The sequence below is a fragment of the Podarcis tiliguerta genome (assembly GCF_965153285.1).
Source record: "Podarcis tiliguerta genome assembly, chromosome: 3".
Lineage (NCBI taxonomy): Eukaryota > Metazoa > Chordata > Lepidosauria > Squamata > Lacertidae > Podarcis > Podarcis tiliguerta.
This window is the reverse complement of record NC_139536.1, coordinates 11928911-11950719: the sequence shown is the minus strand read 5'-3', so window position 1 is coordinate 11950719 and position 21809 is coordinate 11928911. Positions and strand designations below refer to the sequence as shown.

At 46.3% G+C, this 21809-nt stretch overlaps 1 protein-coding gene across 3 annotated transcripts in view; it reads left to right on the top strand.

Annotated features, from left to right (window-relative positions):
• SPTBN1 (spectrin beta, non-erythrocytic 1) overlaps positions 1 to 21809 on the top strand; it is a 229938-nt gene that overhangs the window by 78014 nt on the left and 130115 nt on the right. The window contains exon 1 of one of the 3 annotated variants that reach the window (XM_083432412.1): positions 3904 to 4817. The exons of the other annotated variants lie outside the window; for them this stretch is intronic. Within the exon in view, the coding sequence (XP_083288538.1) occupies positions 4709 to 4817 (109 nt within the window). The 5' untranslated portion in view covers positions 3904 to 4708. Of the gene's footprint in view, positions 1 to 3903; positions 4818 to 21809 lie in introns of those variants that run through there. 3 annotated transcript variants of the gene reach the window in all.

Genomic DNA, 21809 nt, shown 5'->3' with positions numbered 1-21809 from the left:
GAACACAGACAAAAAGTATTTCTTCCCACAATGTGGCCACACAGGCTGCCATTTCACTCTTCCCTTTGCAGAGAAAGTACAGTGGTACGTCGGGTTAAGAACTTATTTCGTTCTGGAGGTCCGTTCTTAACCTGAAACTGTTCTTAACCTGAGGTACCACTTTAGACAATGGGGCCTCCCGCTGTTGCTGCGCCGCCGCCAAACGATTTCTGTTCTCATCCTGAAGCAAAGTTCTTAACCCGAGGTACTATTTCTGGGTTAGTGGAGTCTGTAACCTGAAGCGTCTGTAACCTGAAGCATCTGTAACCCGAGGTGCCACTGTAGATCGAGAAACAGTGGAGCATTGGAAGATTCAGGGCGCACACAATAAATAATAAAACAAACAAACAAACAAATCGTTTATTTATACCCCCCAATAGAATATTAAAAACATGATAAAACATCAAACATAAAAAGCTTCCCTAAACAGGGCTGCCTTCAGTTGTTTCTTTCCTTGACATCTGATGGAAGGGCGTTCCACAGGGTGGGCGCCACTACCAAAAAGGCCCTCTGCCTGGTTCCCCGTAACCTCACTTATTGCAGTGAGGGAACCTCCAGAAGGCCCTCGGAGCTGATCCTCAGTGTCCAGGCTGAACGATGGGGGTGGAGACGCCCCTTCGGGTATACTGGGCCGAGGCCATTTAGAGCTTTAAAGGTCAGCACCAACACTTTGAATTGTGCTTGGAAACGTACTGGGAACCAATGCAGATCTCTCAGGACCGGTGTTATGTGGTCTTGGCAGCCACTCCCAGCCACCAGTCTAGCTGCCGCATTCTGGATTAGTTGTAGTTTCCAGGTCACCTTCAAAGGTGGCCCCACGTAGAGCGCATTGCAGTAGTCCAAGCGTACTTCAAAGTATTTCTTCACGCAGCCCATAATTAAACTATGGAGGAAGGAGCAATGGCCAACAACTTGGGTGGCTTCAAAAGAGGATTGGAGAAATTCACAGAGGAGAGGGCCACCCATGACTACTAGCCACACTGGCCAGAGTGCTGTTATGTTCATACCCAGCTTGCGTGCTTCCCATTGGGGGATCTGGTTGGCCACTGTGAGAACAGGATGCTGGGCTAGCTATTGGTCTGATCCAGCAAATCTCCTCTCATGTTCTTAAGATGATGCTTGAGAAGCTGGGCTACTGATGGATCCAGCCGATCTCATCTTTTGTCCTTGACCAGAGGGAAATCCAGATGGTCAACTATTGTGGTAACCTGGTTTTATGATCCTGTTCCTCCCAGGCTAGATATAGAATGCACATTCTTTTGTTTTGTTTGTTTTTTAAATGGGAGAATTGGGTGGTTTGGTTGTTTTTAAAAAAGGAAGCACCGAAGAGATGCTGTGCGGCATTCTGTGTATTTCAGAGACAGCTGGCAGGGCAAAGATTATCAGGGAAAGGGCTTTAGAGGAAACACAGGGATTTGCTATTCCACGGTCAGAACATTGTCCCACTAAATGCACTATCTTGCCTTCAGCAGAGGCACGTAAGCTGATGCTTTTTTAGAAGATGGAACTCTCTGTCAGCACTGGAAGCGCACAGGAACACACAAAATAGACGCCATAGTGAAAATGAAGCATGGGGCGATTACCACTATTATTATTGGCAATCCCTGCATGCAGCCACATTGTTTTCTAAGGCACAAGGCCAGGTTTTACTCTGCTACTCCAGTCTTGCAATGTTAGCAATCCCCAAAGGTTCTGCCCATATTATATTTCAGGGGAGCAGAAACCCACCATGGATTGCATTCGCTGAATTTTGCATTAGACAGCTAAACGCTCGGAGGATGTTTGGCGTGCACCACATATTTTGGTTTCATTGCCATCACTTTTCATCAACATCACAGGAATGAACTGAGCGGCACTTACTTCTGAGTAAACAAGCCTTGGGGGTGTACTGCAGAACTGCAGCCCTGAAAGCCATTAACCAAAGAATAAGGACTGTTGTGCTCAGAGGGACTTACTTCTGAGTAAACAAGATTAGGACTGAGTCGTGTATAGGACTGTGACTTTACTAGATCACTGGACCCCAAAGTTTAAGTAAAAGGCTACTGTAACCATATATTTAGAATCTGATTTTATCTGTCTACAGCCTTTGTGAAATTTTGCATGTGTTTCTAAACCAAGAATAGAGTAACGAGTGCTCCAAATTTATTTATACCTCATCTCTAAAATCCTTGAAGAAGAAGAAGCAGCCCTGAAAAAGTCAACAAGACCCCTTTTCTGATGAGGAATCTTGTTTTGGGAATAAACTCACACATCTCACATAGAACAGGGTGCTCGGAGTAGGCCGCCTTCCTCTTTTGGAAGAGAGTGGGCACGCACGATTCTGAATGCCCCGTGTTGTGTGCCATTCTGTCTCTCCTACAAAAAATTAGTTTCGCATTTACTGCATGACTAAAAAAAATGGCAAAACTACAGAAACCAAACAAAGGCAACATTTTGCAGTGTTAAAAGGGGAGGAAGGAGGGGGAGGCGGGAGCTCTGACTCAAATGAAAGGAATTTGGGTACTCAGTGAATAATGCTGGTGCAACCAGGAGCCTGTAGCATGGCAAGGAGGCAAATGCAAGCACGTGGTTTGGGTTCAACGGGAAGTGATCTATGTAGGATGAAATACCCAGTGCCCTTATTTCCAAGGGACTGGTTGAAATGAGGAGAAGGAGGAGACATTTACTCATAACTCTTATTCCAGAGGGACGCGGGTGGCGCTGTGGGTTAAACCACAGAGCCTAGGACTTGCTGATCAGAAGGTCGGCGGTTCGAATCCCCGCGACGGGGACAGGTCCCGTTGCTCGGTCCCTGCTCCTGCCAACCTAGCAGTTCGAAAGAACATAAAAGTGCAAGTAGATAAATAGGTACCACTCCAGCGGGAAGGTAAACGGCGTTTCCGTGCGCTGCTCTGGTTCGCCAGAAGCGACTTAGTCATGCTGGCCACATGACCCAGAAGCTGTACGCCGGCTCATTGCGGGAAGTGAGGTTACAGGGAACCAGACAGAGCGCCTTCTCAGTAGTGGCGCCTGCCCTATGGAACCTCCTTCAGATGTGAAGGAAATAAGCAGCTATCTTATCTTTAAAAGACATCTGAAGGCAGCCCTGTTTAGGGGAGTTTTTAATATTTAATGCTGTATTGTTTTTAACACTTGATTGGAAGCCGCCCAGAGTGGCTGGGGAAACTCAGCCAGATGGGCAGGGCATAATTAATAAATTATTATTATTATTATTATTATTATTATTATTATTATTATTATTCCTTCATTTGCAGGGGGTTAGACCACGTTCACCCTCAAGATCCCTTCCAACTCTACAATTCTGTGGTCCTATGATCAGCCATATCTGTCACGGTCAACAACTGCCCCCCTTATAGGATGCTCACCTGGGAAGGGCTAATGCGCCCTTACCCCCCAAAGACTTCATTTAAAAACCAAGCCCTTGCAAAGTAGAGGAAAAACCCTCATTTTAAATGAAAGACACAGAAATGCAAACACTGCTATTATGCTCCAAGTGTAATTTGCTAAATGAGCAGAAGGTCTGATGCCCTGCTTTCCAGACGTCAAAATATTTAGCATCTCCAATTAAATCAAATGGGACTAAATTGCTGGGGGAAGAGGGCTCATTCATAGTTTCCAAAAGTGTGCATTTCTAAGGATTTTTTAATTTTTTTTAAACCCCGATGCTAAATGCTGAATGAGTATTTCCAGTCCCGGGAGAGTTAGCTACTTTCTATCTTTCCCCTTTTCTCCTTTCCAATGCGCAGCGCTGAAGATAAAGGAGGGAAAAGTGCCCTCCTTTTCAGGCGATAGTAATCTGAGACTTTTCCGTTACATGAGGCTCTTAACAAAAGAGCGTAATTCTACCAGCTTGCTTTTCGGAAGGTACCATTGCCTCTCGGCCGCGTGCGCCAGTAGGTGCCCATCCCCTCCCTCTTGGGAACGGGCACGCGCCCCGAGCTCTCGGCCTCCTCTCCGGGGACCTTTGGAGAGGCGTCCCTGCGCGCGGACGCTCTCGGATCCCCAGCGAGCTCCGCCTCGCTTGGCGCGCGCGATCCACCGCCTGCGCTCCCCCACCCCGCCGCCTCCCGCCATTGGTACAGTCCTCCACAATGCTTTATGCTAATCAGTGACATCACCGCCACTAAATACGCCGCCAGTGGCTACTGGGGGATCTTGCAAAGTAGCAGAAAGGTCTGAGAGGTGCGGGGAGAGGAGGGAGGAAGGAAGGAAGGAGCACGAAAGCAGCGCGGGCGGGCGGGCGGGCGCGCGCGCGCGCGCTTCGACTCTGGACTTGCAACCTGGGCGGGTTGTTTTGTGTCTCTTTTTGCGTGGATCCGGATTGCAAGTCAAGAAAGCTTGCAACCCGAAGTCAACTCGATCGCGCGCAGGGGGATCTGCCAGCAGCCCACGCGGGTTTAAGTTCGCGCGCGCGCGCGCTATAGGATGCCATCCTCCGCCGGACTGCTTTGAATCGAATCGGGTGTGGACTGAGATCGGAGAAGGGTTTATTTTCATTTTTAAAGGAATCGTGGAGCGAAAGGGCACCACGCGCCCGAGGAAACTGGGATCCGCCTGGATTTGTCTTTGGGAGCAACCTGTGGGTTGCGTCGGTTCCCTCCTCTTTTTAAGCGCATCCGTTCCGTTTCGCATGCTGGGATCTTAACCTCCGAGCGGCTCCCTCTCCTCCATGGAAGTGCAGAACCCGGCTAGCATGCCCGTGCCCTTGTCCCCCGCGTGCCCCGCCTCGGTGCCATACAATTACAATCAGCTGGAAGGGAGGTTCAAGCAGTTGCAAGGTAAGCGGCTGCGCTTCGCTTTCCCTCTCTCATCAATAAAATAAAATAATGGAGCGTTGCTGCTGCTTAAAACGGCGAGTTGATCCTGATACTCCTTCGAGCTTTGCTTTGGCGGCGCGCGCGCAGAGGGCACCCGATTTCGAAAAGAATAGGTGTATTATATTCCCTGGTTCTGCCAGGCTGGTTTTCCTGGTTTCACGGGATCCCGGTCACGGTAACCTCCTCCTGGAAAAGGTGATCCGGGGCCCCTCTCGGACTCTGCCATTGAGAACAATAGGACAAGGAAATGGGGGAAGAGGGAGTGGTCTTTTTGTCTGAAACCCCCTCCGGCGATTTACAGCCTTCAGGTGTAAAATCTCTCCCTCTCCCTGGCTCTGTGATCCTTTGGGCGCACTCGGCCGACCACAGGATGACTCCCAACCGTTTCAGGTGGGCATCCCTCACCTACGTGGGCAACCCCATTCCTGGCATGCCATGGGTTATGGCTTTTATCTTGGGGGGGGGGGGAGAGATGTCTTTCCCAGGGCTGACTATGGAAGCCTGGGGTGCCCCCCCCCAAAAAAACCTCTTTCTCATTCATGTGAAACAATGACAACTAGGAAATGTGGTAGTTCTGGGGCTGTCAAAATATGATGGAGCCAGGTTGTCCTTGGCAATTTTAGAGCGGTGTGTGTTTTATGTATGGTGGCTTCTCTGTCGTGGATGAAATAAGGACAATTCAGAATCTAAAACTGATTCTCTCTCTCACACACACATCTCACACATTTCCCCTCTCTCCTGGAATTGCATATCTCCCAAAAGCAGTCAAAAGTTCAAACCTCAGTGTATATATTTCTTATTTTTGCTCCCTGCCGTCCCACAGACTAGAGCGCTGTGGTTCCTGTCAGAAAGCGAGCTCCAAGAATGTAGTTTTTTGGTTTGGCCATCTTCCAAGCCTACAATTTTATGATTCTGTGTTGGTTTTTCTCTTAATTTCTTGGCATGGGGGTAGGGGGTGGGGAAGGAATCCATTGTAGTATGTTGATCTTTGTGGAAAGCACACAGAAGTGATCCGATGCTGGATACAAATGGATTAAAAACCAGCCATACCTTTTGAAACATTGTCGAGCAGAGCAGACATTGGCTTGGGGCGGGATGGGGAGCTGAAGCAAAATTGGGCTCCAAATCTATGCAGCGCGAGTTAGGAGTTATACAAGTGAGATCTACAACGTGCCAGCCAAGCCCTTTTGTAGGATACTCCATTTCATTCCTTCTCCCAGTTTTCCAACCAGTTGTCTGTCTCCATACTCTGAGCACTGATCCTACTGGGGTTCACGTTGGGCTGTTTTGAGTCCCTGCCGCTAGGTTCCCCCTTAAAGTTCTTCCATGCTTTTGCAAACCTTTGGGTTTTCCAGGGCAAGCCAGCTGATACCTCTCTGGAGCTATTTTAGCGTTCTGCACGCACAGGCCCCTTTTCCGACTCCCTCTGCCCTTTGACCGGAAGGCCTCCATGCCAAATCTGGTAAAAAAATAAATAAACCCCTCAAGATAAAAAGCGGATTGCCACGTGACATAGGGAAAGGTGGCCTACTGCTTAAAAATTAAGTATACGCCAGCAGCCTCTTGGGTGTGTGAAGTTCTTTTGAATCCTGGCCATCCCAGCTTGCTCCTGGAAGAAGCCATGGCCATTGGGTGTGAAACCACCCCCCAGTCTCTCCCCTGACACAGCCCTAAAGAAGCAGGTTTATCACCTTGTCAGTTTCACTCCTTGAGGAATTTATTTTGCTTGTGGTTTTGAATTGTGCACCGGCTTGCTCTAGCAGAAATAAATGCCAAACCCTCAGCTCTGGTGTGGCGAAGATTTAGATTTAATCGAAAAAACGCAACAGCAGCTGAACTGGAAGGAAGATCTGGAGGAAGGGTCTCCCTGTTGCAGGACAATCCATCACAAAGGCCTGTCTATTCATAGAACAGCAGAGGATGTTGGAACTGGGGGAAATGGTGATGAAATGCATTGTTTGGGGTGGGATTTAGGTACAGGAAGCAGTTTTCAAGAGCGCACCAAATGCCAACGATTAGGATAAACGAATAGTGTGCTGTCGCAAAGCTTCTGCTGACAACCCTGTGGAGTTTTTCTAAGTCTTTAAATGCCCCATTGTTTCTATATTTATATAATTAGATTTATTGCTCAAGGGGGGGGGGGAGGAAACGCTTCCTTAGCTCATTTGCCCTCCAAACCCATGAGATGAGCCAATAATTTCCTTCAGCTGAAAGACAGAGAAACTGTGATGCGACTAAGGTTGCAGAATTATTCACCCTTGGAACAGGTGGCGTTTCAGGGCAGATCCAAATTGCAAATCTGTAACCCAGCTAGATCATACCTTGTTTTTTTTTAAAAAAAACTTTAAAATTGCATGTTGCCTCTAGAAGTTTTGCCACGAGAAAATGCACCCCTCTTACTGAAAAATGGTCCACCATATTTGTATCTTACCCAATTGACTGCCCCAAGGTTACCCAGTAAACTTCCTGACTGCACAGAGGGTTGGACCCCAATCCCTCTGGTCCAAAAACAGCACCATCCACTACAGCGCACGCAATCTTAAGATGCAAGTTTGTTCTGTCCCCCAAACGCTCTGCTCGTTTGCAATGCTTTTATAATTGCAGGAATCGCTGCTCCATTCAGTTAGTTCGTAGGTTTGGTTGGCAGTGAACTGAGCACGAACCGTATCTAGTAATTGTAATACAAGTCTTGTGCTCCTAGCTGTTTCCTTAGCAACTCCTGTTCCGAAGAACCTTAATTCAAAAAATAAATAAATAAGACACTGTGAAGTGAGAATGTCAAATTAAAAAAATAGCAAAAATGTCCAGATGGTGAAAGCCTGAATCTTTGCGCTCCTGAGGCCGACATTAGATGGTACCCCAAGGATATCATAATATTTTGTAGAACCTCGCTCTTGCTTTTGTAAAAAGTATTGCTTTCCTTTATTTATGTGAGCAAACTTCCTTTACACACACACACACACACACACACACACACACAGTATTTGCATGCTAGCAGAACATGGATGAGGGAATGCCCTGTTCTTAGAAAACATGAGTCGCATCTGCACTATGCATTCAAACCACCATCGTGCCACTTTAAACACTCGTGGCTTTTCCCCAAAGAATCCTGGGAAATGTAGTTTCTTATGGGTGCTTTGAGAGTTGTTAGGAGACCCCTATTTCCTTCACAGCACCGCAGTCCTTCCCAGGGAACTCTGGGAAGTGACGTGTGTCCTATGCAGCCTGCCTTCAGAGCCCTAAGTTCACCTGCTGCACTTAGGGCTCTTCCACACATCTCCTTGTTCTGTGCCTAAAAAGTATGGGTCTGAGTTGTTTTCTGCTTGACTCGTGCTTCCTAGGCGTCAGTCTGAATGGTTCTCCCCTCGCCCTGCTCCTTTCTCAGTGAAAACCAGCTCTTTAGTGCTAAACTGGAGCTAACAGCAGTTGTGAATCAGAGAAAACCTGAAGTGCTGTTTGCTCTGATTGAGCACTAAAGAGCAGTTTTCCTGGAGACAGGAAAGAGGAAGAATGGATAAGTCCTCAGAGATGTTGTGGGATGCTGTCCTCCTGCCAGCGTTGAACTGAAATTCAATTCCAAGTCTGCTTGGAACCGTGGGGGTAGGGAATGCACCTCTGGTCCTTTACCTCTGGCAGCGACGTTTCAAGTTGCAAGAAAGAGGAATCTGACTAAACATCAGGAAGAAATTGCTGACATAAGAGCCGTTTGACAGTGGAACGGACTCCCTTGGGAGGTTTATGCACTGGAGGTTTTTAAGCAGAGGTGGGGTGGCCATCTGTCCTGGGTGCTTTAGCTGAGACTCTTGCATTTGCAGGGGGTTGGACTGAGGACCCTCAGAGATCCCTTCCAGCTCTATGATTCTATGATTTCCTGGTCCAGCCCTGATGGGAGTTGGTTGGATCTTGAGAAACTACATGGACGGTCAAGAAGCACCTAGGTAACTCTTGATAAGTATGAATTGGGCAAACCAGAGTACAGTGGTACCTCGGGTTAAGTATTTGTCCCGGAGATTCTTAACCTGAAACTGTTCTTAACCTGAAGCACCACTTTAGCTAATGGGGCCTCCTGCTGCTGCCGCGCCGCCGGAGCACAATTTCTGTTCTCATCCTGAAGCAAAGTTCTTAACCCGAGGTAATATTTCTGGGGTAGTGGAGTCTGTAACCTGAAGTGTATGTAACCTGAAGCGTATGTAACGCGAGGTACCACTGTAGTCTGCTCTTGGTCTTTCCAGCAATACTCTTTAGAGCAGTCTTCTCTTTTCAGGTGCCCTCCACTGGGGCTGATATGCTGTTGATGGGAGATGTAAATGTCGTGCTGAGAGATATTTTGAAGACGGTTCCTTCCTTTCTTTGCCCTGTGGTGTGGCATATTAGATAATTAAACGGGCAGGTGCTACAACACTCCAGCGTTTAGTTGCATTAATTTTCGGAATTTATAGCGGGGCTGTTATTAATGTGTGCAACGTATAATTACAGTGTTTCTTTCGGAATGCTGGATTGCACAAAGGGGTGTGGATTTGGCTGCCTTCCGAACGATTGGGGTTGGGTCTGGTTGGTTTTGTCAAGCGGATTAACTTGTAGTATCTATGCAGATTTGACTCTCCTGTGGGAAAAGAGGCACCTGACTCCGAGATAAAGTCATGGAGTTGCTAGCTTTGATGAGAGCATTAGCAAGTTTGATCAGTTAACAGATCAGTGCTTGAAGGTGTGGGGCGAAAGTTGAAATTTGCGCTGCCAAATCCTGTCAAAAACATTTTGGTATGGTGTGCTCAACTATTGTTTGGCCTGCAGTTCTTGCAGATAGTCAGTGTGAATGAAGTCAAGGCTTGGTGGGTATCACAACCATCCAGAAATTTCCATTTGGCTAGAAGGTTTCCTAAGATATCCTGAGGCAGGGGCTCTTTTGCTCTTCTTCCTTTCTGATGAAGTTGACTGTAGTCCAATGAAAGTTTATGCTGTAATAAATCTGATAGTCTTTAATGTAGGTAAGGGGACCTTTTTCAGTTCTGAAGGTCAGGTTGAGAGGGCTGCATTTGTCCACCCTCTTCTTCATTCCTCACCCTTGCTTTTAAGTAAGGTTCCACAAAACTCTTTGTGGTTGATGCTGCTAACGTCTAACAATTCTACTGCACTGGAAATTCATATTTCCTGTTATGTATATGTATGAGCCTGTCAGTTTCATGAGATCATCACCTGTGGTCCTGCTCTGAATGCCTCCACCCTCTGAAGTTACATGAGTGCTGGTCAGGGCCTTATTGAATTACTGCCCCAACTATGGAATACCCCAGAAATACTCATTTGGCGCTGGCCTTTCTGTCTTTACATTCCAAGTCAAAACAGTCTTGTTTGCTAGAGTATTCAGTGGATGATGTTTCTCCTTCTTTGCACAGTTTGGGATCTACTATTTCCTTGAGGCCCACTTGCTCCTAGCTTGGTTAAACAACTTCAGATTATTTTAGATCAGTTTAAATGTGAGTCAGCAAAAAGAAATTAATATCCAGCGAACACAACCTCTGTTAGAATCTAAAAACAGGTTCAGCATCCTTACTATTTGCCTTTTCATTTTAGGCGCAAAGCCTGCCCTGGTGAGTAGAATGCTGTCAAAGAATCATGTGACAGAAATCATTCAATCTGACAGAAACTGTATGCCCAGCGTCCAACACTTTAAACAGAGGTGGTTCCCTCTGATGTTGCAGTATAAAAGCCCCTCCAACATTCTTAAAAGGCTCTCTTCTCCAGTCTTCAGAGAGTAGCTGGAAGTGGGGAGGCAGAAAAAGGTCCTCCTTTCCTTCCACTCTGCAGTTTTAATCTGAAATCGTAGGTGCGGTACTGCGCCCAGAGCTCAGAAACTGCTCACGCTAACGAATTTCCCTGTCGCAAAATGCACCTATAACAATCGGAATTTCAAACACTGCTCCCAACATTCAGTTACATTGGATGATTCAATGTGAGAGGAAGGAAAAACTTCTCTCATTGCTTTATGCCTCATTGTGTACACCCCCCATTTATTTGCCTCCCCCCCCCCACAAAAATATAAAACTCCAAATATTGCAAACTTCCCTCCCAAATCAACACCACAGCCCAACAGAGACAATTGTGGCATGATTTCATTTATAATTACACATATTTATTTAAGAACATTTATATACCAGCTTAGGGATGCGGGTGGCGCTGTGGGTTAAACCACAGAGCCTAGGACTTGCCGATCAGAAGGTCGGCGGTTCGAATCCCCGTGACGGGGTGAGCTCCCGTTGCTCGGTCCCTGCTCCTGCCAACCTAGCAGCCGAAAGCACGTCAAAGTGCAAGTAGATAAATAGGTACCACTCTGGTGGGAAGGTAAATGGCATTTCCGTGCGCTGCTCTGGTTCGCCAGAAGTGGCTTTGTCATGCTGGCCACATGATCTGGAAGCTGTATGCCGGCTCCCTCGGCCAATAAAGCGAGATGAGCGCCGCAACCCCAGAGTCGGCCACGACTGGACCTAATGGTCAGGGGTCCCTTTACCTTTATGTACCAGTTTAATGGAAGGGGCATAACTCAGTGGTACAAGCATCCACATGGTTCTGTAAGCATGGTCACTGTACAATGTTCGGATGGGTTAAACGGATTTCCTACTGCTGCTCAGAGAGCTTTTCAGACTAAACTCTCAAGTTTTTAATTGTTGGCAGTGCAAAAAGTGTACAGCTGTGTTTTTGTAACCAGGTCGTGACTCACAAGCACTTGCTCGCACTTTGCGGCGTTTCCTAAGCCTGTTCTGGCCAACGCGGTTGTGCAGGGCCTGTGTTTCTTGTCACAACGGGAGTGTTAACTTTCTTTGGGGCTTGTATTCCAAAATCTGCTCCAGCAGATAATAGACCTTAAGGTCATGAACCATAAATGCCGCACAGTATGGTCTGTGAAAGGGAATAACAGCACCTTGTTGTTCCTCTCTTGGTGTTGCAGGAAGAGATGTAAACATATTAATGAAAGCATGGAATCATAGGTCTGGGGTGGAGAACATGCTTAGCAGGAGGTAGGTTGCAAGTTGAATCCCTGGCCCAAAAGGAGAAAAGATATAGGTAGCAGGCGATGGGAAGGACTTCTGCTCAATCCTATACAGCACAGCTTTCCAAACTTTTCATGTTGGTGACATGCATCATTTTGCGACACAGTAATTCAGTTTTACAAGCAAACCGGAGGTTAAACTAACCCCCTTCCAGCCCTGGGAGGAGTGTGGGGCGTGTTGGTGCGACACAATTACACACTGCAGCCGACAAACTAACGTGTTGCGACACACAGTTTGGGAAGCTCCGCCATTGAGATTTGTTCTTGTGGGTTTATTTCAAACAAGTAAAAGAAATAGAAGGGACATGGCTCGTGCCTACTTGCCGATCAGAAGGTCGGCGGTTCGAATCCCCACCATGGGGTGAGCTCCCGTTGCTTGGTCCCTGCTCCTGCCAACCTAGCAGTTTGAAAGCACGTCAGAAGTGCAAGTAGATAAATAGGTACCACTCCGGCAGGAAGGGTAAACAGCATTTCTGTGCACTGCTCTGGTTCGCCAGAAGCGGGTTAGTCATGCTGGCCACATGACCCAGAAGGTGTACGCTGGCTCCCTTGGCCAATAAAGCAAGATGAGCGCCGCAACCCCAGAGTCGGCCAAAACTGGACCTAATGGTCAGGGGTCCCTTTACCTTTACCTTTAAAAGAAACAGAAGCTGCTTTTCTCCCAGGTCAGCTTCGTAGCAAGCTGCAATGCCCAGTTGACCTAGGAAAGAGCAAGTATCCCTTTGAAACTTGTCAGGAATACAGGAATGATGCCTTGTATTCTGAATTCTGAGCCAGTGTACCTTAAGGAGTGCCTTCACTTATATCAGTGGCCAAACTCAGCCCTCCAGATGTTTTGAGACTACAACTCCCATCATCCCTAGCTAACAGAACCAGTAGTCAGGGATGATGGGAATTGTAGCCCCAAAACATCTGGAGGGCCAAGTTTGGCCACCACTGACTTATATCAACCTCCTGAGTCAGCCAGATCTTCAGAGGGGGCAAGATGAGAGGCAAGGCTGGTGACTTGATGGAGCAGAGCCTTCTTGGTATTGGTGCCACAGCTTTGGAACTGGGGAGGCTTGCTATGTTTTGAGCAATGGCCTCAGCAGTACAGAGGCAAAGCTTCAAAGGTACCCTGGACAGCTCCATGAAGAGCTCAGGCTTAATGTTGCTTCAGCAGCAGCCATCCTCAGATTGAGTCTTCAATAAATAGGAGCTGTAGCACTATATCAGTTGCTAGTTGTGTCTTTGGTAAGAGAAACCTCTTCATTCATTGCTATATCTTCTGGTGAAGGGCAGGTAATAATGATTATAAATTTAAGGGGGCCCTGCCAACTTTAGCAGTTGTTGACTTGGACAGAGCGAGAGAAACTGTGATTCTCCTGGAGCTTCTGAGCTGGAGGCCTCTGAGTTAGAGAAAAGCAGAGCGATGCTCTCAGGCTGGAGAGGTGCCAGCCCAATGGGCTTTCCTTTGCAGAAGTGTTTCTGTTTGGCCATTTCCCTTTTCATTCTAATCCTTAGCCTTGTCCCCTGAAGAAGGAGAATCTTGACTCAAGTCATGACAAGGCCAGACTGGTCCAGTCCATTTTGACTTTCGGTAAGGCTGTGGAGAATTTTGCTGCTGTTCTGCCAACCTTTTAGTGGGTGCTGATTTGTTTGTGGACAGTCTCGAAGTCATCATGTGTGCTCCTTTTTTGTACAGTGGTACCTCAGGTTAAGTACTGAATTCCTTCCGGAGGTCTGTTCTTAACCTGAAACTGTTCTTAACCTGAAGCACCACTTTAGCTAATGGGGCCTCCTGCTGCCGCCGCGCCGCCGGAGCACGATTTCTGTTCTCATCCTGAAGCAAAGTTCTTAACCTGAAGCGCTATTTCTGGGTTAGCAGAGTCTGTAACCTGAAGCGTATGTAACCTGAAGCATATGTAACCTGAGGTACCACTGTACTTGTTTGTCCTTTTGTTACAGTTGGTTATTCAAATAGTTATCGATCCAACATATGCAGTCGCTGTTGGCCCCTGATCCACCTTGAGTTGGCAAAAAGACGCTATGTAAACAGATTTATTTATTTTAACAATACTTCCAAGAGGTAATGCCACAGAGCCACTACTTTTTGTTATGGTTGGGTTTTGCCAAATCTGCAGTGATTTTTTAAAAAAATGTTTATTAGAGGTTTAGAAATTACAGGAAAAAGAAAAAGAAACAATATAAATTTAACAAAACATACATTACAGTTACAATAAAAAAAAACCCACTACAACAGTACAAAAAAAAGAAAAAAAAGAGAAAAATGGAAAAAACCCAATACATTAAACACACACATCCAATATTCCATATCTTTACCTTTCATTAACTTGGTTCCTCGACCTCCTCACACCTCCCTTTTCTGTATTCTATTTCAATTAACTATTTCAGCAAATTCTTTCCATCTTACCCAATTTTTGTTCTATAGTTTATCTTAACAATCTAACCTTAAATTTTCCATTTTATCCCGTTATCAATCCACTTTTACTTAAGTCTTTATTACATTTCTGCTAAAACCATATAACTTCATTCCAGCATCCTTCTAACATTCATCAAATCTGCAGTGATTTGGAACGCGACTGTTCCTGCACCATAATTCTGTATGTATCTTTCTGTGGGGGAAACCCTTTCGTTGGCAGGAGTCAAAACTTAGCAAGACAAGCGAGTAAGACGTTTCCTTGCATCCCAGTGACATGATCCACAGATGGTGCTTTAAAAACGCGTGATGCTCTAGCATACCTCGAAGGTGTCCCAACAAAAACCTGTAAAAAGGTGGCACAGAGTTCTTCATCAGGCGAACCTTTGCAGCCCATACAACTTAAAATACTTTGATAGTTTAGTACGAAGCAACGTTAGCAGTGCACATCCCTTATTTTGCATGCAATTTTTGGATGGGTTTTTGCTCTTAACTATGCTCTCCCTTGAGTGCCATTAAAATATGCCTTAATTTAAAGCGCTGGAGGAATGTTGGAGAAGAGGAAATTATAGTGTTTCATCCTGATTCATAGAAACCGTTTCCTGCATTGGATTCCCCCCCCCCCTTTTTAAACTGGGCAGTTTGTTGTGTTTCCTATTATGCATTGCCCAGATGTTCATGGCCAGAATTTCAAATATAGCTATGGTCTGCCTTTGTCCTACCGCTGCCCCCTGCCAAGCCTGAGCAAGGTTATAGTACAGGTATTTAATTACTGTACTTCCTTCAAAGGGCTTGTTTTGTCTCCTTCCCGCCACCCTTCAGTTCCCATTTAAAAACTGCGCTGAGCAGGATTAAATGTCTCTGTGTTATTCAGTTTCAGCGCAAGACGTTAACACAGCCCTGGCAACATAAAGGAGCACAGTCATCTTATATTAAATGAATCGCTCCAAAAACGTTGGCTTTAAAAGAGTGGGAACTTGTATTCCCTTCCTCCACCTCCTCTCTTTCTCTGAGCACGCAAAATATTTGATATTCTGCTTTCTGTCTTGGAAGTGTTTGAATATTTCGGAAGGGTGCCACCATGCATCTTCCAAAATTGTAATTATAAGAGCTGTTGCTAGGGCTAGTTATTAGAACAGACAGATTCTCAATGGTTCAGATGCTAATTTTTTTTTAATTTGGGAAACGAAACTCCAGTAATAAGTTTTATTAGAGCCTTTGGAGATTTTATCTTGCTTATGGTACTATTGGAAAGAGCCATAGCTTTGTGGTAGAGCAGATACTTTGCATGCAAAACATTCCCGGTTTCTTCCTGGCTTCTCAGGATTGGGCAATTGCAATTGTCTGATTCAGTATAAGGCAAGTCCCTGTGCTCTGATAGTACTACATTGGTACCTCGGGATAAGAACTTTGCTTCAGGATAAGAACAGAAATCGTGCTCCGGTGGTGTAGCGGCAGCAGGAGGCCCCATTAGCTAAAGTAGGGTTAAGAACAGTTTCAGGTTAAGAACGGACCTCCGGAACGAATTAAGTACTTAACCAGAGGTACCACTGTATCAGTGTAAAGGGTGGGTTAATATTATGAATTAAATTTGTATACCACCCTTCATCCATAGATCTCAGGACTGCAATACCTCAAGAACTGCCTCTTTCCATATGAACCTACCCTGACCCTGAGGTCATCTTCTGCGGCCCTCCTTTGTGTGTCCCCTCCTTGAGGGGTTCAACATGAGAACAGGGCCTTCTCTCCTTTTTTATAATATTTTTTATTAATTTTAACATATAAATTATAAAATGAATCACAAAACTTATCACTTATACAATCTTTTTGGACTTCCATCAGCACTTCTGATGATCCACCGTTTTATCCACTTCTTATGCATTTCTTAACTTTATATTACCTTTACATCTCTTAACAAATCATCCTCCCCCTTGTCCATTTTTACAATACTTCTAATAATACTCCTCACAAAACTTCTTGCAACCCTACAAACGTCGTCTGTTCTTCACAATTACTTTTCAAATAGTCCGTAAATTTACTCCAGTCTTCCGTGAATTTCTGGCCCTATTGGGTTGTTTTTATTTTTATTAGGTATTTTGTAGTTTTATATCTTGATTTTATTCTGTGAACCACCCTGAGACCCCCAGATATAGGGTGGTATAATAATAATAATAATAATAAAATAATAATAATAATAATAATAATAATAATAATAATATTTATTATTTTTACCACACCCATCTGGCTAAGTTTCCCCAGCCACTCTGGGTGGCTTCCAGTTGAGTGTTAAAAACAATACAATGACGACAACAACAACAACCATAATAAGCAGCATAATAAAAAGGCATAACTAGGAAAGCACAGGCATCACTTCTCCAACGAACCTATGGTCTAGATTTCAGCAGCAGTGGAGACAACAAAAGTGGAAGGGTCCCTTTAATGTCGAAGTCCTGAAAAAGTAATGAGTCCTTGAGTTCTTTGGTGAAATGTACACCTCGCCCTCCCAAGCTTGGTTCATGCCATGCTTATGCCAAGCTGGCCATCTCTGCTCCCTACACAGGTGCAACTGGAGCTCAGCTATATGTGACCAGCAACCTTGCATTTGCAATCTGTTGCTGGGCTGCAGGGCTCCAGGCTAAGGTGGAGGGAGAAATCAAGCACCGTTGTGCTCTTCCCACTTAAATAAAAACTCTGTACGTGCAAAAGAGAAGAACTCCAGTCAAGGCTTCTCCTTCCACTACCAGGTTTCTGTGTGCATGGAGCATAGCTGTCAACTTACAGATTTGAAAATAAGGGACCAGCAGCCTCAAAATTAAGGGATCAGCAGCCAAAATAAGGGATTTTCCGGGCACAGGTATGTTTGACTTCTGAGCCCCTCCGAGCCAAAGGCAGAAAGCCCAGCCAGCAGCCAAAAAAAACCTCAAGGAAAACCACCGTCACCTCTCCGCTGGGAAGCGCTGAGCAAATACGAGTCCCCAGGAAACGCAGCCGATTTGATCAGCACAAGGCATGCAAGCTCCACCCCCCAGTCGTTCTTAGACTTCTTATTGGGTGAGCAACGCAGCCAAGCAACACAGTTGGAGCCTCCCTCCTCCCTGGCTGGCAGGGAGGGAGAGGAGCTGCTTCCTTTGAAACCCGGGAAATTTAAGGAACATCATCAATAAGGGACAGCAGCAGGACACGGCGCTGGGATAAGGGACTGTCCCGCCAAATCAGGGACGCTTGACAGCTATGGCATGGAGCAGTCAATCATTTGCTCCATCACCCATAGGATGAACTGGTATGGCCCACAGTGGCCATCTGCAGAAATCTCTGGCCTTTGCACAGCAGGAATAAAGGTAAGGGTTTGCAGCTGTTGCCCTGCCCACTTTCTTTGCCTCTGGCCCCACCCACCGCAGACGTGTGGCCCCCTGAAGCTTCTCCATGAGGAAGTGTGGCCCTCAGGTTTCCCAGGTTTCCTCACCTCTGCAGCAAAAATGCCAGCGTCCGTGGAGCCAGGAGTACCCGCTAGCTGTTGCCAGAGCATCAGTGTTTAATCTAGCTGGCTTTATTGGCTCCCAGAGGCAATGCTGTTAAACAGGTCTTGGGAAGGAAATCTGCCTGTGCTCCTGAGCAAGGATAGTCCTTTCAAGGTCGGGGTGAAAGGCCATTGCCAAGCAGAATTAGAAGCCTGGGGATTATGCTTCATTACGGAATTAATCCCTCATTGTTCACAAGCCCGAAATCGAGTGCGGCGGAATTATAAAAATAGGAAATGGCACGTAGGCCCATGTGGCTTCACTCCCTCGTCTTTGCCATCCTGGCCTGGTTTTCATGTCACTCAAAGCCTACTAGGACGTCTTCCAACGTAACTGGAAATCCATGTCTTGGGAGGGGAAGACGTGATGCGAGGGCTTTTTAAAAGCAGAGAGAATTTATGCAGATGGAGAGGCAGGTTTGTCCTCGTTTTCTTTTTGTATTTGTTTTTTTAAAAATTATTATTATTTTATTTTGAAAAAGTAATAACCATACGCGGAACGAGTCTGCCCCTGCAGCTTGATGGCGGTAGAAACTGTCTCTCATGCCTTGTTACGCTGCCGTTTCTACGGGGATATATGCTCGGTACTTATTACCCCTGCTATGCAAAAATCGCCAAATGAATCCAAACTTCAATGCCTAAAATCCCTTGTAGAGGACAAGGATCCTGAGATCACGTTCAGGGTAGCCAAATTCTGTGCGATTGCCATAAAACTTAGGGAACAAGCTGTAATAGTGATAAATAAATAAGAATAAAAATGTGCACCCCACCACCGAGACCATTCCATTGTAATTATCCAACCTCCCGAAATTTCAACACCTCTTGCGATGGTTTGATCCCTTTCCGTTTTAACAGTACAAATTGTACAAAAACCTTGAAATCATTTCTCCTGCATGTTCTCCGTTTTACCTTAATGGCACATGTAAATTTATCATGAATAGCTATATCCCACACCTCTTTATACCATTTCAGCAACATCAGAAGAGTCTACTGGATCAGGCCAGGGGCCCATCAAGTCCAGCATCCTGTTCTCACAATGGCCAGCTAGACACCTATAGGAAACCCACAAGCAGGTCTCCGGCACAAGAGCTTTCTCCCCTCCTGCCGTTTACAGCAACTGGCGTTCAGAACCATTGTTGCCTTCCACCATGGAGACAAGAGCTAGTAGCAGACTTGCACTTGTCTAATCCTCTTCTAAAGCCATCGGCGGCCATCGCTGTGCTGGGCCCGGGGGTAACCCATGCAACGCAGTCCAGGACCAGTCCAGAATCCAAAGGTTCTGCTAGGAGTCAGTCCAACAGGGCCAAGGCAGGAAATCAGACAAGGGCAGGTACAGGATCTCAGGCAGGTTCTAACATACAGCAATGTTGCTCCCGCAACCTGGGGCAGGGCCCAACAGCCTTTTATCTTTGTTGGGGTAATGGCCGGTCCTGATCCCCCGGCGACTCACCTCCCTGTTTTGCCCGAAGGTGAGCACTCCTCCTGCGAGTACTCAGGTCTCTCCTTCTCTCATACCTTTGTCTCTGCAGCTCGGGAGACGTATGTGGGTTACTAGACCCAGAGGCCGCCTCAGCCTCCCCTGACCAAACTGGTAGTGGAACAGCTGTAAGTGATGGCCCAGCTGAAGGCAACGAGGTCATCCTCGCATCTGGAGCCAGGGCAGGCTCAGGCCTCTGACTCGGCCCAGCTGGTGTTTGTTGCAGGGGAACCTGTGCAGACTGGGACTCTTCAGGATCAGGCCCCAGGCTTGGTTCAGGCGATGTCTGATGCAAAGGATCCGGTGCAGACTGAGTCTCCTGCGGTTCCGAGTCTCAGGCCATCACAATCGCTGATTCCTGGGGCACCAAGTTCCATAGTTTCACTCTGTGCCGGCTATTCAGTGCTTAACTTATTTAAAGCACTGTTTCTCTGCCTTTCCAAGGGCAGCTTGTACCGAAATACAGAAAGCACAATAAAACAGCAGCTGGCTGGTCACTGGATGCACAATTCCATGTGCTCTACACTTTTCTGTCTCCTATTGGAAGAAAGAGCTCATAGGGAGGCAGTTCCAACACACACACACACACACACACACACACACCCTAACCGGTGATGAACATGACCAGTCAAAAGGTCTTTGGGGAGCCAAACACTTTCTAAGACTCTTTGCAACCCTGAGTAGAGGAGAATATCTTCCATTCACTGCATAGCCAGCTGTTTGTATTGTGTGGAAGGCCAAAACTAATATTTATATTTCATTGACCGTTTTCAGTGGAGAAATAAATGAAGGAAGTGAAAAAAGGGAGAGAACAAAAGAAAAAAAGGGGGGGGAGTGCTCGAAGCTGTGATACAATATATGAGCATATAAGTAGTATGATTATTCAACAGAGCATGGAATTATTAACCAGTCATTGTAATTTTTATAAATGCCTTCCTAATATCATTGTATTTATCCTTACACAATCTGCGCCTAAAAGCAATCTGGTCCGTATGTTGCAAGAGTGATCATATCTTTTATCCATTAGTCAAAAGGGGCCATAGTATTGTTTTTCCAATGAATCAATATCCATCTTTTGGCAGAAGTAAGGTCCATCTGGGACGCGGGTGGCGCTGTGGGTAAAACCTCAGCGCCTAGGACTTGCCAATCGCATGGTCGGTGGTTCGAATCCCCGCGGCGGGGTGCGCTCCCATCGTTCGGTCCCAGCGCCTGCCAACCTAGCAGTTCGAAAGCACCCTCGGGTGCAAGTAGATAAATAGGGACTGCTTACCAGCGGGAAGGTAAACGGCGTTCCGTGTGCTGCACTGGCTCGCCAGATGCAGCTTGTCACGCTGGCCACGTGACCCGGAGGTGTCTGCGGACAGCGCTGGCTCCCGGCCTATAGAGTGAGATGAGCGCACAACCCTAGAGTCTGGCAAGACTGGCCCGTACGGGCTGGGGTACCTTTACCTTAAGGTCCATCTACGTAGATCCACTGTCAAACAACATACAGTTGGTATGAGGGTTTAGGATATTATTATCACCTGACAATGTTAATATTTTCCCCAAAGTAGTATTTATACATCTAAATACCTTCCTCCAAAAATTGGTAAGCTTCGGACACTGCATAAACATATGTTTCAAAGAAGCATTTTCCGGATTACATCTCCAGCAACACATTGATGTAGATAGTCCTTTTCTGTACAAGCGTACTGGAGTCTAATAAATTCTAAATATTCTTAGTTTCTAATCCGAGGACCCATTTGCTATGGAAGCTAAAACATTGTCCCGGTGAATAGGAAAGCTCAGTTCTTTCTTCCACTCATTTCTCATGTTCTCTAAAGACAAATTGATTAACTGAAACCAGAAAACAGTTGGCTTTGTGGTTCAATCCACAGCATTGCCAGGTAAGGGCTGGGATGTAGGAGGTTGCCTTATGTCAAGTCAGACTACCGGTCTACCTAGCTCAGTATTGTCCACACTGACTGGGGACTCCAAGGTACACTGACATTCCCAGTTTTAGTTGGAGGTGCTGGGGTTGGGCCTCTGAATCTTCTGCATGTGTGCCAGGAGGCAGAGGGACATTGTTCACTAGTACAATGGAGACGTAAGCCTTGACTCGCTTGCTCCACATGGGAGTGAAAAGGTCCATTCATATTGACCAAGCCCCTGTGTTGTGAGTCCCTTATTGTGCCATGCTGGGCTGTGCAACCATTTCTGATCATTTCCCTCCTTGCTTGAACAGCCAATAATTCACTACTGGTTGTTACTGAGGCTCATAGTTTTCCCATTGGCTCAAAGGAGCAACAGCCATCAAGGTTGTCTCATGCCTTTTTGTGGATAGCTCAGTCGGTTAGAGCTTGCTGCTGATAACACCAAGGTTGCAGGTTTGATCCCTGTATGGGACAGCTGCATATTCCTGCATTGCAGGGGGTTGGACTAGATGATCCTCAGGATCCCTTCCGATTCTATGATTCTATAGGAGAGAAAGGGAAGGGAAGGAAGTCTTTCACTTGTGT